The sequence below is a fragment of the Pteronotus mesoamericanus genome, unplaced genomic scaffold, assembly GCF_021234165.1.
Source record: "Pteronotus mesoamericanus isolate MK-2021 breed Mesoamerican mustached bat unplaced genomic scaffold, CSHL_Meso_final contig_52, whole genome shotgun sequence".
In the NCBI taxonomy this organism is placed as follows: Eukaryota; Metazoa; Chordata; class Mammalia; order Chiroptera; family Mormoopidae; genus Pteronotus; species Pteronotus mesoamericanus.
Genome location: NW_026555189.1, coordinates 796,945 through 815,112, shown reverse-complemented (window position 1 = coordinate 815,112; position 18,168 = coordinate 796,945). Strand labels below are relative to the sequence as shown.

The 18,168-nt window shown below is 42.8% G+C and overlaps 1 protein-coding gene across 3 annotated transcripts in view; it reads left to right on the top strand.

The window, feature by feature from the left end:
• Positions 1-18,168, top strand: part of CDH13 (cadherin 13) — a 983,248-nt gene that overhangs the window by 830,263 nt on the left and 134,817 nt on the right. For all 3 annotated transcript variants that reach the window (XM_054579129.1, XM_054579128.1, XM_054579130.1), the window contains one exon: positions 13,672-13,812. In XM_054579129.1, the coding sequence (XP_054435104.1) occupies positions 13,672-13,812 (141 nt within the window). The remainder of the gene's footprint in view (positions 1-13,671; positions 13,813-18,168) is intronic.

Below are 18,168 nucleotides of genomic sequence, written 5' to 3'. Positions count from 1 at the left end.
AAGGCAGTGTCTTGAATTGCTTTCTCGTCCACGGGTAGAGTGGGTGGGTGTCATTTGCTGATTCATTACTCTCTCAGCGGGCTCCTTTGTTTCCAAAGCTACCTGGAATTATTACCAGCAATAGAATTCTAAACCAAAGTAAGCTTTGCATTTTTATGTGTTTGACTTAAGGGAAAACACATAGTACTGATTAAAAGTAACCCTGGCTGGCAGATTTGATTAGGGGATCACGTCTGAGTGGGAGCGGGTTCTAAGAAATGGTCGGCAAACCAGGCTTGACTCAGCCCGCTTGGATGGTGCTTCCCAAGTAGAGGCAGCAATACTGATTAAGCTCCTGAAATTAATGTGAAGAGCCAGAAGCATGCAGGGGACCAATGGACAAAGGTCATAAAGCTAAAATTGCTCCAACAGATAGGCATTTGGAGCCTGTTTTTAAAAGCATCCTCCAACCCTTGGTGAGCTCATGTGCTTCTGTCATTAGGAGTCAGTCATTGGATTTTTGGGACGTTTTGATCAGTATGTAACTTTGTGAAGCTGATTACACAGCAGAATGCAATTTTAAGTCCGACAAAAGCACTTCCTTCGGCTGTGTGATTAGAAAACATGCAGAGAGTGCCGCCCTGCTAACTGCACTTGATTTGAGGAAGAGGAAATGGAAAAAAAAAAAAAACCACCTTGCTTCTTCATGTAACTTAGTAAGATTCATTTAGATTCTATTCAGATCATTTAATAATAGATTTTGTAAAACCTGAACATAAGGAGCCTCCATAAAACATATTATCTTTTATTACCTATACAGAGAATGACATTTTAGATGGTAATAAATCGAAACCCAAGGAAAGCTATTTGCTTTTGGAGAGCGCTTGGTGAACGACAGGAATACCAGTTTCCTGATTTTATACTGTGGCAAATGTGGGTCACCTGAGACAGCCTCCAGCTGGGTTCGAGGAGGCTCATCTGAATTACATTCTCTTGCCCCTTCTTTGTTTTTTCTGAAAGGTCATTCCCATCCACACCTCACTGCAGAGGATTTGGTTGTCCCTCCTTTATCGTCCCCCCTTCCATCTTATACACCTTGAGAATTGTGACGAGCCAAGGGCTGAGCCTGGGGCATCTGCATCTGCTGAGGCAGAGGAGAGCCCAGCCCACCAGCCTTGCTTGCCAAGACTTTCTTGCTATGGATGCCTCTCCAAAGGGGAAGGACTTGCTCACTTCTGGAATCCCTACCCTTCTCTGCAAAGCCTGGCCTTCTAGGGATAGACTTAGCCTGTCCAACCCTGCCCAGGCTCTGGCTTCAGACCAGTAACCTTTGCAACCCAGAATAGCAAACCTGAGGCCAAGCTGTCTGTGTAGTGATCAGCATAACTATCCCTTGATTTATTCATTCCTCAAACATTAACAGACATTCAGTGCCAGCCACTGAACTGGCTATGTGATTTTTCCCCCGGGGGGCTTAGAATTAGTTCAATTTATTTCCAAAGAGTTTAACCCAATGACCACATAAAGGCAGTGTCTTGGGGCCTCAGTGTCTCCGTGGGCCAGGTGTTGAGGATAAAACAGGAATAAATCAGAGGCAGGGTCCTTGCCACCATCGAGGACTATAATGAATAGTCAATGTGACTGACACATTGGAAACCACATACATGTATTGAAGAGAGAATTCTCCAGTAAATTGATTTGGTATTTACCACTTTGTACAAAGAAGAAAATTCATCTTCCTACTACACAGGTTTTGTGGGAAAGGTGTGGCTGACATTGCACTCCAAAGGATTGAAATGGAAATTGTTTTCAGAGCAAAGATAGTGAATGCTATTCTGAGAAGGTGGGCTGTCCTGGGAGGCAGGCAGCTGGGCATGAAATGAAGGTGGCAGCTGGCGACATGATGCACCACACAGAGTGGAAGGCTGGTGAGCATCTCTCCCCTCCAGGACTCTCATAAGCCCTCTCCGGAGAAGGTGCATTAGTTTCCCATGGCTGCCATAACAAACAACCACAGTATTGTAGCTTAAAACAACACACATTTAGTATCCTACAGTTCTGGAGGTCAGAAGTCCAAAATGAGCTTCACTGGGATAAACTCAAGGTGTCAGCAAGGCAGGTGCCTACTGGAAGCTGTAGGAAGAAACTATCTCCTGGCCTTCACCAACTTCTAGAGGTGACCAGCATTCCTTGGCTCATTACCTCCTTCAAATGCCTGTCTGTCTGTCTGTCTGTCTCCCCCTTCCTCCCTCCCTCCATTCTTCCCTCCCTCCCTCTCCCAGGTTCTCATTCCCTCCCTCTCCCTGCTTCCATTGACACATCTCCCTCTCTGACTCTGAACTTGCCGCCTCCCTCTTATAAGGACCCTTAGGATTACTTAGGACCCACCTAAACGATCCAGGATAACCTCCTCATCCTAAGATCCCTCACTGGATCACATCTTTAAAGTCCCTTTTACCACATAAGGTACCATACCCACAGGTTCCAGGGATTAGTACGTGGGCATCTTCAGGGGCCATTAAGCTGCCTACCACAGATATGAAAGCTTCTAGGGTCAAAGGCTTGACCACGTTCAGAGCTCACTTTCACCACACACTGTGCCTGATGCATGAACCTGACATCTCACAGCACAATCACAAAGACAGACATGTGAAGAGAAAATTTCTGTGTCATGAAGCAAACCAAAAGAAAAGCATTCACCATAATATATAGGTAGGGCTGATATGGAGGAGAAAGGAGTAACTCTGGGAAGAAGAGGAAAGCTTTACAAGGGAAGCAACATCTAAGAAGTTTTCCGAGGAGGGGGAGGCGGAGGGGACATGTGCAGGGAAGGCCTCCCAGGCAGAGGGCACAGTATGAGCAAAGGTGTAGGGGAGGAAAAAGTTCGAGGTGATGGAATTGCATGTAGTCAGGTGTTATAAGAATAACACTGTGAGTGAGGAAAACTAGATCAGGCCATGATGAGTGTGATGAGTGTGTCCTCTGTGCTTGATGAACTTGAACATCATCCTGTAGACACTGAAGGGCCTTCGAAGCATTTTGAGGAGGGCCCTGTAGTCAGACGGTAGTTTAGACCACTCGCTCTGGCTGGCATTGGGGTGGAGAGTGGTTTGGTAGGTAGCAGAAGGCCCAGTCCGGAAGCTGTTGCACTAATCCAGGTGAGAACAGAGGAGGGCTCCAGGTGCTGATATAGCCAGGATGAGAGAGAAAAGAGGATGGGTATACCCAAGGGAAGTTGGGGAGGCGAAATCAGTGGCACTTGATCGTTGGCTGATGAGGAAGAGAGGGAGGAGCTGGGGACAACCAGGGTGGCCAGCTCGAGCTGACACCTGCAGGAGTCAGGGCCATGCTGCAGGGGAAGATGACGAGTTCGGTCGTGGGCCCATAAACACTGAGGGAGAACATCCAAATAGAGGCCTCTAGAAAATGATTTTAAGCAGGCTGGAGAGACAATCACAGTGCTGTTTAGTATCTTAAAGGAAATACATTTTTTCTAGAAAGCGAAAAATTTCACAGCAAGAGAAACTTTAGTAAACTATGTTTTCTATTTTATCATTTCAATTGCATCATAAACAGGTGAGTTTTAAGTAAAAATAGGTAAGGGAGCCTGTTGGTCTGCACATGTGGTCCCAGATCAGCAGCTTCAGCATCTCCTGAAAATTTGTTAGAAATGCACATCCTCATGCCTCCCACCGCTTGCCCGGACCTCCTGAGTCATCAGCACTAGTGAGGGGCTGAAACCAGGGGGTTCTGCCTCAGGGAAGTCTGAGAAGCACTGACTCAGACAATGTGTCTTTAGGCACCTACCAAGTACCTGGCATACTGTTCCTCTGGCAGTTCAGGGCCAAAAGGTTAGAAGACACAACCTAACAGTAAACGGTGGATTGTGAAAATATATAAAAATCATGGAGAAAGAGCACTTTAATTACATTTTATTTTACTTCAACTTTAAAGGCTCTGTACCTCTTTGTCTCAATCAAACAGTAAATCCAAGAGAGTCATTAGCGTGTTCAGTTCTTCCCCTAACCAGCCATATGCTTCCTGGGATTCCCTTTCTCTGTTTTTTCATGCTGTGAGTTCCTTAAATGTAGGGCTGGGTGATGTCATCTCTGAGCTACTTGCAAGAACCAATAGGCTGTGTCTCTCTACCTCACAAACCTTGACTACAACCGCACCAGTGGCCCTGTCTCATCTGGCCGCCCTCATGCTGGTAACCAGACTGTTCTTCCCTCTCTGAGTTCTCTGCCTTCACACCCATCCTGCACAGCTCAAATCCAGCCCACTTTAACCCGACACCGCTGAAAAGCCACGGTAGCCCTCCCAGCTGCACCAGGCACGTCTGAATCTATGGAGTGCACATTCAGCACCTACTGCCTCGGGCCTTGTGGAGCTGCTTATATGTGTTGTATCTACTTTGAAGGCAGAGAATATATTTTACATTTCTTATTTCCACAGTGTCCTGATGAGAATCAGAATCAACTTCAGTTCTTACAGAGCAATTGAATTTCCGTGTTTTAAGATTAATGGTCTCCTCTTTTCTTCCCCAGAAATTTACTTCCGTATCTCAAGACCCCACATCTAATTCTATGGTAGGCTATTCTCTTCTGCAGGAAATGTCTCCTTAATTCTCCCTTCCTAATGTCTAGGTTAAGCCATCTCTCCCTTGTGGTACCACAATACTCTGTTATTACTCCCATTCTACTGAGATTATCTGGGTATTGTCCCTCCCACTAGGCTTGGCTCCCTTTACTTGTCACCACTAAATAGCACAAAGTCTAACACATCTTAAGTGCTCATTTAATGTCCGGTAAATTAAGTAACCTCAGCATAGCCTTCCTGAGCAACCCCATATTCTGACTCCCTTCACAGGGACCTTAATTGGTATCATTCTGATAATGTTGGTATCTCATCATACATTACACATTTGCTTTTTGTTCACTTATCTGGAATATAAATGCACCAAAACCAGGGTCTGTCATTCATCCCACCTAGCAGAGTTACTTGAACTTGGTAGATGCTATATAAGTGTTTCAGAGGAATCAAACTGAATGTCGAATATTTGCCACCTTGGGTCTGAAGGGGGTGATTTTCCACGTATGCTGTGAATGCCATCGGCAGCTTATTTACTGTAACTCATCAGGAACATCAGAAGATATATGCTTCTCCTAGAAATACGTTATTTGATTTTGGTATCACTTAGGGTATTCCAACCATATATGTCTAAGTGTTGGTGTTTATTTGCCCTGATGCTTGCCCACCTTGCTAGCTTTGTCAGCAACCAGTAAATCGGGGGATGAGCTCTGCCTTCTCCTTATCCACAAAACCCCAGCAGGGGTAAAAACACAGCTGGTGACAGCCTGGAACATGAATGTTCATGTTGGCACTGAGAAGCAGGGTGACAGGAGGCCTAAAGACAAGCACAAGCCGAACCCGCTTCATACTGCGTGGGAAAGACAGAGGGACCCCCTTGCCATCTGCACTGGGAGTAAGCACATTTTACGAGGGCAGGTATGCAGCTCCTGCTGGATTTATGAACTGCCTAGCCCCAGTGTTATGTGGCCAGAGTGGATAAATCAAACTCCAGACAGACAACAGCTCATTCTGCTTCAGATAACATTTTTGCCAATCTATTTGCAATATTTATAGACCAGGTGTCAGGTGCAACTAACCTGGAGAAGAATGTGGTCCCTGTTCAGGTGCCATCTAACAAGGAGTCTTGCTTTGCCCAGTCTATCTGGACAAAGCTGATGAGTAATAAATAAATTATGTTATGTCCTTGCTGTAAATCTCATGTTAATATTTCTTACTAATAGTACCTTAAATGTTACACAACAAAGGAATTTTTGAAAAAGCCTTCTTACTGCTTTCCTTGACAAGTAAAGCACAATTTATATGCTTACGGGCTCACAATAGCTGATTGTAGATATATCTCTCCAACTCTGCACTCAATGACATCATGTTGGTAGCTTGAAATCAACCATGGTAGAAATATTTAAACCACCAAACTTGACAAACACTACAAAATCAGGAGACTCTATTATTAAACAGTTATAAGCACATTGCCCTATGTAATACATTATTTTATAAAAATATCAATAATTGACTAATTATTGCATAACTACAATGTGCCAGGCACTAAATTAATAGCTGGGAGATAAATCTCTAAACAAGCCAAGTCCTTGACCTCATGGAGCTCAAATGGTCAGAGTCAAGAAAGCCAATAAATAAGTAATCAGTAAACAAGAATATTACAGACTATGATAAGTGCTGGGGAAAGTGTCTATTGCTGCATAATAAATTACCCCCCCCCAAACTTAATGACTTAAAACAATAGATGTTTATTATTTCACAGTGTCTGTGTTCTAGGGTCTGGGCATGGCTTGGCCCTGTCCTCTGCTAATGGACTGTCACAAAACTGCAGTCCATGTGTTTGTCCACACTTTACAGTGTCAACAGAAGGTTCATCTGGGGAAGGATCCACTTCCAGGCTTATTTAGTGATCGGTGCAAGTACCCAGTTCCTTCTGACTGTTCCTAGAGGCCACCTTTAACACTGTCATGTTTTTAGAAGACTTTTCAAAGGTCCACTGTGTAAAAACAACAGCCATTCTATTGAGCACTGACGTATGCCAGGCTCTGTACTTAGCACTTTATGTTACTTATTTTAATTCTCACTTACCCTGAAAGTATTAGTATTGTCCCCATTTTGCAGGTAAGGAAACTGAGGCAGTGAGAACTTCTGTATCTTGACCAGGATGTCTTAGCTCCTAAGTGGTGGAGCCAGGGCAATAGTGCTTGATCTCATTTTGATTGTCCCTTCCAAAGTGTCAGCCACCCTGTTCTGCAATAAGGCCCCTGCCTGCACGAGCTTCAGTGCAGTAAAGAATGAACATCAGCCAATGAGTAGAAATCAGCCTGGAGGAAGTAGTAGAGGCAGAAAGTTCGAAAGGGAGAAAAACTGGGGTCCAGCGGAAGGACAAGCGGCCTGGACAAAGCGCAGAGTCGTGGCGAGTGGTTCAAGATGAGCAGGAGGAGGATGGGGGGCTGCATGGGTTAATGGCAAAACCTTTTTCCATGTAACATTTGTTCGTTGATTTCCCCCCACAGCTACCATTATGCTTGTTATTAGTGATAAATGTTCCGTTAAATGCATACTCGTATGGAAGTCACCAGAGCTGTGTAAAGCATCAAGGGTCCAGTGATTGATTATGTGCCACATTTAGTGACACGGCTTGATTTTCTTTTTTCAAGATGAAATGTTTGGTTTTCAAATCAGTGTGATCAGTGAACCTGGCTTGTGTCTGTGGAGATACACCCGAGGCTTTTTTTGCAGACACACCATCTTGCCTGTTTCTAGGATATATATTAACTAGGTGCTCGTAGACGCCCAGGAGGAGAGAGCGAATGCAGTAGAAATGCATGCCTGCCGAGTTCAAACCAGGAGAGCAGTTTGACTCTTTTAGATATGTCTTACAGATCAGATAGCTTAAAATAAAATCGGAGCACCCAAATTTAATTTCCCCAGTTTTGACACAATGCATTTCTTGGTCAAAATAAAATCCTATCTCCTTGAGCTAGAGCTCTGCAAAGTATAAGCCATTCCCTGAGAATAAATGACTCTGGTTCGGAAATGCCACTGATATGCTCAGACCTTTGAGATATAATTTGGTTCAGGGAAACAGTAATATATCATCATTATCAACAATGAAAGTAAATTGCCCACCTTGTATGTCACATCCTGGCCAGGGGCCAGGGTCAAAGACGTGGTCCTTGCCCTTGAAAACTTTGTCATTCACTTAGGAAGATAGTAAATGGGCATTCAAAATAAAACCAAACAGGAAATAAAGCTGTTCTATTAGTCAGGGTAGGCTAAGCACTGTAACAAACTTCCCTTCAACTTAAAGAACAGCTTCTGTCTTGTTCATGCCGCAGTCTAATGCAGGTCAGTGAAGGGGCTCTGCTCCATATAGTTACTTGGAGATGAGGGTTCTGTTTGGGGAAATAGAAAACATGGAGGATTATGTGGGAGGTTTAGGAGCCATGCTGGTACATCCCTCCTGCCCCAATTTCACTGGCCAGAATAAGTCACTCAAGTTCATCTTACAGTCTAGCTGTGTGCCCTGGAGTCAGAAGAAGTGGCATTTGATGAACAAGTGACATCTGGCTTCACCACAGGTTCCTTTGGTGGCAAACAACTGAAAATGATTCTGGCTGGTTTCAGTGCCAAAAAGAGTCTCCAGAATAAACACTGGGGTAGATTACAGAATCAGGGAAGGAGCCGAAGTCAGGAGCCGGCACAGTCCCAGGTCCCAGCGGCAGCGCTTGCAGCTCTGTCAGAGCAGCGCCTTCAGCCTAACTCAGCCTGAAGGGCTCTTTCTACTGGGGTTGATCACACTCAGCTCCCTTCTGAGCCTTGAGCCCACTGAGAGCAATAAAGACAAGAACCAGATGAGATTCTTGCGTTGGAGAGTTCAGGCTAGCCTTGAGAGGATAAGGGGGCTTCCCATGCCCCCTTCAGTTTACGCACCAAGTGACAAAATAGCTGGGCTGCTGGAGGTCTCGTCCCCCAAAGGCATGGTGCCTTCTGCACGGGCAGAGGAGAGAAACCACAGTGCTAAGTTTACTCCCAAAGCGTTCAAGAAGGCAAAAACCCCTCTGCGAGGCCCAGGAGTGACGTGGAGAAAGAAAAGAAGGCTTGCCCCACATTCGGTCTCTGTGATACCTGGTTCCACATTTCATGTTCCCAGAACCCAGTTGTCCCAGGGAGAGTTACCTGTGAATCACTCGTTAGTGCAAGAAAGACAAACCTGGCACACGACCCCCGGGGCCTGTATCTCTGCAGCAACAGATCTTCCCAAAGAACGGGGCAGCTGTGGGCTGCCTAGGAGTTTCTTCAGGGGAAAAACAAAGGCAATGTGACTGCTGAGGAGTGCAGAGGTGATGTGTATGTATATTGCAAGGAAGAGTGACCACAAGAGCTAGGGAATTGGGGCAGGCTTCCTGGAAAAGGCTCAGCCGGTGTGGGAAGCAGGTCCCTGGTGAGCGGAAGGTATTCCCGTTGTGCAAGAACGAAGGGACTCACATGGCATTTTCTCCAGGTCTTTTACATCTCAAGGAAGGTAACTTTTATTAGAGGTTGTTTGGTTTTCATTATTGCTGTCATTGGGAAAGCAATCATGCTTATTACAGAAAAAATCCCAAAATACTGATAGGCCAATGGACTTTTTATCTTAGAGTTGCTTTTTAAAGTGAAAACTTATAAACAACTCAAATGGCCATCCAATAAGGAAAGATTGAATAAATTATGATAGATCCATACAGTGAGCTGTTAAACAGCTGTTATAATAAGAGACAGATCCGTAAGTACTAGAAGAAAATGATATGCTAAAACAAATTGTACAACTGTGCGAATGGAATCATTTGTTTAAATATGAGTGTGTATAAAATGTGTGTGATGTGTACGAGAAAGGAGGGAAACAAAGAACTACAATAACAATATTTACCTCTTAGACATGGGATGGGAGAGGGGCGGAGGAGAATCCCCCTTGTCACATTAGAAATGACTGTATCACTTCTATTTTCCTTAAAATAATTGGGTATATTTTCAATAATAAAACCATTTTTATAGTAGCCTTTGGTTTGCCAGAAAATTGAGACTTTTGAATATCTCATGCCAAACCTTGCAATTCATCTACTTAATAGTCTAATTGATTTCCTACTAGGTTAATCAATATATGTCCCATTGCAGTCATAAAGTTTTATTTACTTCAGGAGATGGGAATTGGCTGGTTCATTTTTTAAATTATTTATAAAATATATTAAACTACAAGAGAGTTAAGCCCACGTGTCTTTCCTTTGTGCTGTCATAAGCAGACACAAGAGTCTGCTTAGTTATAGTGAATCTATTTTGTGGCAGTTATGTGTAAACATACCTATCCTCAATCCTCAACTTCTTCAAGACAGGGACCTTGTTTTCCCATCCCTCTATTCCCAGCACCCAGCATAGTATTTAGGCTAGATGTTCAATAACTTCCAACTAAATAGGTGCATAAATTCATGAAAAAAATTATAACTTTCTCTGATCCAAAAAAAATTGTTTCTGTGGAGGGGAAAGTGTTAAAAGCAAAAATAATGTATTCATGAAATGATTGGAATGCTGTTGTGAAGAGCTTATTGTGATGCTGCTGTATGATAAGCTGCTCTTACACTTTCTTGGAGGAAATTGATCGTAGCATTAGTTACAATATTAGTCAAGACTCCCTTGTTGCAACTTGCAGAACATCTAATTTAAATATCTTAAGGAAAGGAGAAATTTATTAGCTCATAGCACTCAGAATCTGAGAGGTAAATTCTGGCTTCAGAATGACTATAAAAGAGCTCGAAGGAGGTTAAAAGAACACCATCTCTCCCTCTCAGTGCTGCGTGCTCCTCTTTCTCAAGCTGACTTTCTCTGTGTGGCTGCAAATGGCCACTACCAGCTAGCTCCAGATTTATGTCCTACCACCTTCAAGTCCAGCAGAAGGCGGATATCTTTTACCTAAGAGTTCTAAAAGAAATATGCCCCGAGATTGAGTTTCAATCCCAGGTGGCCTCCCTTACGTTACGGGCTCATCCTACGACCGTGGGAATGGGAGGCCCGAGCCATATGACCCTCCCTGGGTCAGGGATAGTGTCAACCCTACCTGAACTCAACCTGTGCGAGAATGAGGAAGGGGCGATGCCCCCAAAGTGGGTATCACAGGAAGAGGGAATGGATGGACACTGGGAAGGCAACACAGCACATACCCACTTAGTGCTTGAAGCAGCCCTGGAGTGCGTGTCCATAGCAACCTGTACCGCAAACTGGGGAAGGGTGAATGCCGTGAGGAGCTGGCCTCCTTGTTGGGTAGTCATTGCAGGATCGTACTCATCCCCCAATTTGCTTCATGGAGTGAGATTGGCTGTTCTTTAGAGACAAGCCATGCTTGAGATCATAAACTGAATGTGAATGTGCTATTAAAACTGCTATGAAAATCGGTTAAGATCTTCTTGGAAAGCAATATTGAAATATGAATAAAGAGCCTTAAAGTGTTCATACTCTTTGGCCTAGTAATTCCGTATCCCAGAATCTATCATTCAAAAAATGTCAAAATATATTGAAAAATTCCTGAATAGAGATGTTTGTTGTGGTGTTATTTAGATTGTCAAAAACTTTTAAAGACTAGAAAAAACCTAAAGTCCTAATAATAGAAAATAATGAAGTTAAGTATAAATTGGGTATATGATTCATTTTATGCAACCCTTAAAATAATGTCAAGGACTTATGTTGGTAAATGATATTACATGGAGAAAATGATATTGTTTATCATGATCTCTTTAATATCAGAAAAAAATCTACATAATGTATTATTTTTATGATAACATGCTTCCCAAAACATGCAACATATTGTTACAAAAGCAAACAAGTCATACACAAAATTAGACCTGACTAGTGATTAGTATGTCTAGAGACATTTGGGAAAATTTTTGAAGATGGGCCAGTTTATGATTTCATTATTGTCCAACTGCAAAATTTATGGCAAATAGTAAATCCAATTCAACTTGTCAATTATAAGTAGAAAGTCACTTACATTAGGCTGATGATTTTTCAACTCCAGCTTGAGAGTAGATGGCATTTCAAGCTCCTTTACAGAGAGGTGCCAGCTGAACCAGGTAAAACCAGAATTACCCAGAGCTGGGTTTGCTGTTAAGTCTGTTTGCACTCAGCTATTAGAGAATTCTGTGAACTTCAATCCCAGTGCAGCTTGTTTGTTTGTTTGTTTGTTTGTTTATACAAAATATTTTTTTCAATTATCATATTGTACACCTTAAACTTAAACAATGTTACATGTCAATTATATGTCAATAAAGCCTAGGGGGGAGGGGCATTGTGAGTAACTGTTCAAGGAGCAGCCCACTCATCTTCTAGAATTAAGAGTTTAGAGTCTTCCAAACCATCCAGCAGAACCATTCCTCCTTAAGTTAGTAGCTCAGAAGCTCTTAGTTACAAAACAACCCATTAAAGGTTCCCTAGGTTGCAAACAGCTAACCACCCTTTTAAAATACTAAAAAGTTTTGGGGACAGCTAGCATTGAACTATTAAAAATTCCCATGTTAACTTTTAGCTTTAGAAGGAAACTATAGATCCCCATTGTGGTTTTGTTCTTTGCTTTCCATGGTATTTCTTAATTATTGGTTGGAATAAGAAATGTTTTTGAAGCTCTTATACTGACCGGTAGGACTTTTGCAACTGGTAGAACCTTCATTAACAAAAATAAAGTCCTTTTCTTTTTGTTATTGAAGGTGGTTCAACTTGAACTCTCTGTGTGAGCGATTTAGAAACCAATCCAAGCTAGTTTAAGCAAATAAGGAAAATTAATGCCCTAATTAGCTGAAAGTCCACAGGTGGGACTGGCTTCAGGCACAGCATGATGAAGTGACTCCCGTGCAGTCACTGGGAAACACTACTTTTCCTCCACGGCTCACATCTAATTCCATCAGCGTATTGGCTTCACTCTCAGACAGACATCCCTCACCCCTCCCCTGACTGGCATGTGATGGCTCCTCTAGCTCCTGGGTCCAAAGCTGCCAGGTTTGCACACCGGGAAACAGAGCTTCCTTCTCTCAACCATCAAGCACAGGTCCTGTGCCTGGACCAGTCATTATGTCTCTAGGTTGACATGCACATATTGGCTTCTTCTAACCAGGGCTCATTCCAAAAGTTGGTCAGAGAGGAGGGTGGGAAAAGGCAATGCATCCCAAGCTACCGAGAATGAGCATTCTTTACATCCCAATGGGCAGAGAATAAGTGACCAGAGGTCCCCAAAGGAAAAGTGGGGCGCTGCATTCCCAGAAGAAGAATGGTACCTGGTTGACCAAGACAGGCATATCCACCCCGGAGGGCAATGTAAATGCAGGTCTGTTATTCACCAACCACTGCACCCTTCTTTATGTTGGGATCAGGGCCCCTTGATTAGTTGTTCTGAATGTTTAAACATGGTAGCGAAATGTCTGTCAACTATCTGATGAAAAACTCGCATACATTGAGAGATGATAGTGCAAAATTGCCTGTGTTAAATCCATCAGATCATAGCTGGATTACAATGCATAACACCAAAAATTAAAATGACTAAAAATGACATGAAAGAAGTGCAGTACAGGTGACTCTAAACTTCAGTTAGTATTTTTTCACCTGTAAAATGGGAACAACAGTTGTGATTTAACATGCTTAGTGGAAGGATTAACAATGATGATTTCTGAAAAATACAGGAATCCACTGCCTGGCCCATCAAATTGTTCAGTAAATATGAGTCCCTAAATCTGACATCTTTGTCCTAATCTTACTTCCAGGTCAGTTTCATGAGGTTGCTGTGAAATGACGTATGTGGGTATAAATATCAAACTTGCAATATATACCCAAACTCCAGAAATGAAACATTCTGGAATGTGTCAAATGTCCCCTTAATTAAGAACAAAAGAGATTCCATCCCCACGGCCAACTCCAGTTTATGAATAGTGATTATCTTGCTTTGGAGAGATTTCAATAGGTACAAGGGCTATGAATGATTAAAGATGCCTGCCCTCAATGGAGCAGGGCATAGAGGTAGCTCAAGGAACACCCTTGCCACCTACCTGAATCTAAATGCGTCTTCTCTGCTGTGTTTTTGTTTTGTAGACACTGGAAAATCCCAAATATGAGTTGATCATCGAGGCCCAAGATATGGCTGGACTGGATGTTGGATTAATAGGCACGGCCACAGCGACAATCCTGATTGATGACAAAAACGATCACTCACCAAAATTCACCAAGAAAGAGGTAAACTGCTGCTGCACACCAGCCTTGTGGTTACAGCCATGATTGCCGATCAATATTAAATCGTGTACCACACGGCCCCTGTGGCTCCCTGTTTTCAAAATCAAAACACTCTCTTTTGGAGAAAGGATGATGTTTTGCCAGAAAACTATTTCACATTTTTATCTTTTTTTTTGTAAAGCTGAAAATACCAGAGCATTATGAGAACAAAAGCATTGAATCTTGTTAAAGTCCATAAGAAAATAACTTTGAATGCCAAAATGCCATTTTCATAGTTTTATTGGTGCTATTTAGTGGTGAGTTATGTGAGTCCCATTGTGATTTTAGCATAACAATAACTTTTTTCCAGCAAGTATATATTGGGAGGCCAGACAGAACAGCTGCAAAAAGGTAAAGCAGATTTTCTTGGCAATAGCAAGGTGGCCTAGGAGCTTATAAATAACAACCAAGTGAGCTTTTCTGGGAGAGCCATTATTTATTTTGGGCCCCTGTGCTTTTATGATTATGGATCATGGATGGTGTTTCCCATCTATTCCAAGGGAGCACATTTTGGGGACAGGCTGAGTACACAAAATTACATTCTCAGTTGCTAGATTTGTATCCAAACTCGGAAGACACTTGCACTACGCATCCGATGGAAGTGTGCTAAGGTCATAGTTTCTTTGTGTGTCGTGGCCAGAGCCAAGGATTTGATGCCCCACTCCCTGGCCTAGAGCGTAGAATCGGTGACGGCAGCCCCTGCCATCTGCCAAGCCTTTATTCTGCATCTCCCATCAGCACAGGCTCTCCGCCTTCCACCCGTTGCCTTGGTTCACTCTGTGAGGTTGGTTTCATTCACGTTTTACCAATGAGGGAGCTTATTTTAAGCTCGGAGACTCTAGATCCCTGGTCCAGGGTGCTGGGCAGAGTAAGCAGCAGACATGGAATATGAACACAGTTCTGTGTGAGCCATGCTCATCTGCCCGAAGTTTCCCCGCCCTCCTAGGTATTCAGAAAAGACTCACAGCTGCGTTTGCAGTTGCCCCACCACTCTCCCAAGAGTCTGGGCAGGTGGGCCCTCTCAGTGCCCTGGCCCCACAGGGACCTCTGCACCGCAGCAGCCCGGAGTGACTCAGTCAGGAGGAGGTCTCCCCTCTCCTAGCCTTGGGCAGTCAGGATTCCAACCGCAAAACAGCCAAGTCCACACAGCAGCGGCTACGGCTCCATTCTGTTGCTCCCATGCAGCGTTCTATAGCTGCATACATGCAGACGGCTCATTGTTGCCCTATTTCTCAAACGGGTGTTCCAAGAGATTCATTCCACCAGTTACACCAGTGGAGGGCAGGGCAGGGGGCGTGGGGAGATTCGGGGTCAAACAGATGTGGGGAACACTGAATTGAATATTTTGAAAGATTTGTTTTCCTGCAGGACTGCTGGGTAGCTTTAAAACGCTGTGTGTCTCTCTAAGGGAGGTAGGTATGGTCTGTAGGTTTTCTCAGGCTTATTTGGCCTGGGAATAGTTTTTCCTGGACCATCTCATCATGTCTCATTGAGCTAATGTCCCATGGAATATTCACTGGGGATATCGGTTTATCTGTAGAATTTCTTATGAACCTATTTCAAAAAAGAATTCAAGGCCTATTGTAATTTTCTATATAGATGTAGTAATGAAAATAGAAATTGGATATTCCCAATCTAAAATAAGAAAACCTATCAAAGTTACGAGGTGGCCAGATTAATTAGGTATTTCAGTGAGGCTCCTGCGGCCCAGGAATAAAAGAAACATGTACTTTGTCATGGACTAAATATTGTGAGAAATTATTTTTGACTGTTTTTGTTAATACCACTGAATTCAAGGAAAAATTTAACATAGATTTAATATAAAGTAAGAGACCCTGAGTAACATAATGGAAAATATATTCTTCACCTGTGGATATTGACAAAAGCACAGAAATTCTCTTCAGATGGACATTGGGCTTGAGATTCTCTCAGGGCAGAGCTGGTGTTCAACTCAGAGGGAGATACAAGTGATACAAGAAGAGGAATGGGTAGCTAGCAAGAAGCATCAGACTCTCTCTTAGATATTATGTGTGCTAAAGGAGCCTCCGTCTGATATTGGATAAAGTAAATTTAGAGTTAAATTTCTAACACGTTCCTGAAAGGCTGGTGCTGGCTGAGGAGGGACCCATCCATTTGGGATGCCAGGTCACTAGAGGCAGAATAACAGAGATGGATGCGGAGGGGTGGGTTCTGGGACCTGGGACCGGGACCAGACTCTCACCCCTGCTGACCAGATATGGGGCACGAGCATGTGAACCGTCTCTAATACATTCTCATGTCTTCCCCTGTTAATGGGCTGTTAACGAAGTCTGCCTCGTGAGGTTCTTGTGACTGTTAAATGAGCAGACAATGGAAAGCCCTTAGGCAGTGCCGGTCACGTCATATTCTCTGCAGTATTGGTGGTGAGGACGGCAGCGATAAGAATCATGGTCACTCAGAAGGTGTGGGCAGTGGGACAAAGGCAATGAGGAGGGAGATGGTGATAAAGAAGGTGGTGGGGAGAAAGAGAGCGGTGGCGATGATGATCTGATCATGACAATGTTTCTAAAATTTAAGAGGCCAACTGACATTCTTCTCTAAAGAGGGCGGCATCTCCCCTCCATGTTGAAAGTAAAGCTTTTCTTTAAAGAAAGTAAAATAAAGCTTTTCTTTAATCTTTTTCCATTAAAGTGATCTGTGAACCTGCTCAAGCACTTCAAATTACATGGTTAGGACCCTAGAGTTCTGAGGGAGAAGGAATGCTGGAGGAGAGAGGGCTGAATCTGTAAAATGTGTCACTATGAATGAAAGCAAAAAAAAAAAAAAAAAAGGCAAGAGAAACTTGTGAGAGGGAGAAGGAGAACGAAGGAGGACTCAGCCCACGTTGGAATCTCTAGAATGAGAAAGAGTGAAACAACAGGAAGAGAGGGGATATATGGAGCTAGTGATCTTGAAGTTAAAATTGTTTTTAGAGATGAAGGTCAAGGTGCAGTCATTCTAGAATGGACATGGTGGCCATTTGGGGTTGAGGGTGTCTAAAAAGTTTTGCCCAGAAGATATTGTCTCATATAAGTTGCTACATATATCAGGAGATTTGCAGGGAAATTGATAGGAATATATGGTTGTTGTCTTTTTTAAAAGTTCTGTTTGACATGATTTTCCATCTCCAGAGAAAAGCATTTTTTAAATATTTCAAATATCAGTTTAAAAGAGAAGGTAATGGTTGGCCTCAAATGACGGGGACTGGCAATAATGTTCTGTTAAAGGAGGCGGAGGCTAGTTTCACTTACATAAATATCTGTTGGTAGACAGTTCCAGGTCACTATGGTAACAGCATGACAGTGTCGGTTTCCCAGAGCCTTCTGATCTCTCCCGTCTGCCTCTCCAAGGCTGCCTCGTGGTACAATGCAGTCACAGCAGCACCAGGCACCATGTCCGTGTAACAAGAAGGGCGAAGCAAGAAGTGAGAAGGGCAAAGAGGGACCTGCCACTTAAGTAAATGAGATTTTAAAAGCTTCCCCTGAAACTCAGCTTACTTCTGCTTGCATCTCCTTAGCCACCCTTATCTGTAAGGGAGACTGAGGAATAACTCCAACTATCATTAGTTGGCATGTTGCAGCCCTTCATAATATAAGAGTTGTTACTAAGGAAGAAGCTATTTTAAGGGTTATTTTAAAGAGAATTCTTAGTGCAAAGTACACCCATTTGTTGTTCCTTTGTGCTTATTTAAACTGACTCTAAGCTTACTGAGAAGGAAGCCCGCTTCTCTTATTCACTGTTGCGTTCCCAGCGGGCACTCAAAAGTTCAGTATTCTTTGAATGTTTTCCAAAGATAATTTTAACTTGGGAATGGTGTCACTGAGTATGATGAACCAAGGTCATACTTGATGTTGCTGCTGATATGTGGAAATCAATGTTTAGTCATTGACTTTCAAAAAATCATGGATTAGAAGCATCAGCCTCCCTGTGGAGAATCTTATGTGAGTTTTCCTAATAGTTTTTAACACATGGCTTTAACTAAATGTTAGTTTTGACTTTTCTAGATTAGGTATTTTGAAATGATTTTAGGAAATCTAGTTAAACTCTCCAAACCCAGAGTTTGAATTATAGCTGAGAATCTCAGTCCTATTTTGAGCAAAGTGACTTGTCCATTCCACTCTCTAAAATTATTTTTTTAAAACTCCTTATTTGTACCTAGAACATAGTTGATACTCAACAAATACTAACTTGTATTTTCATATAAACCTTAGATCACAAGGATTAATAAATTCCCTGTTAATTGTTTAAAATGTGCTTGCAAATGATTTTAAGATTTTTTTTTTAAACATTGAGGCTTTCTTC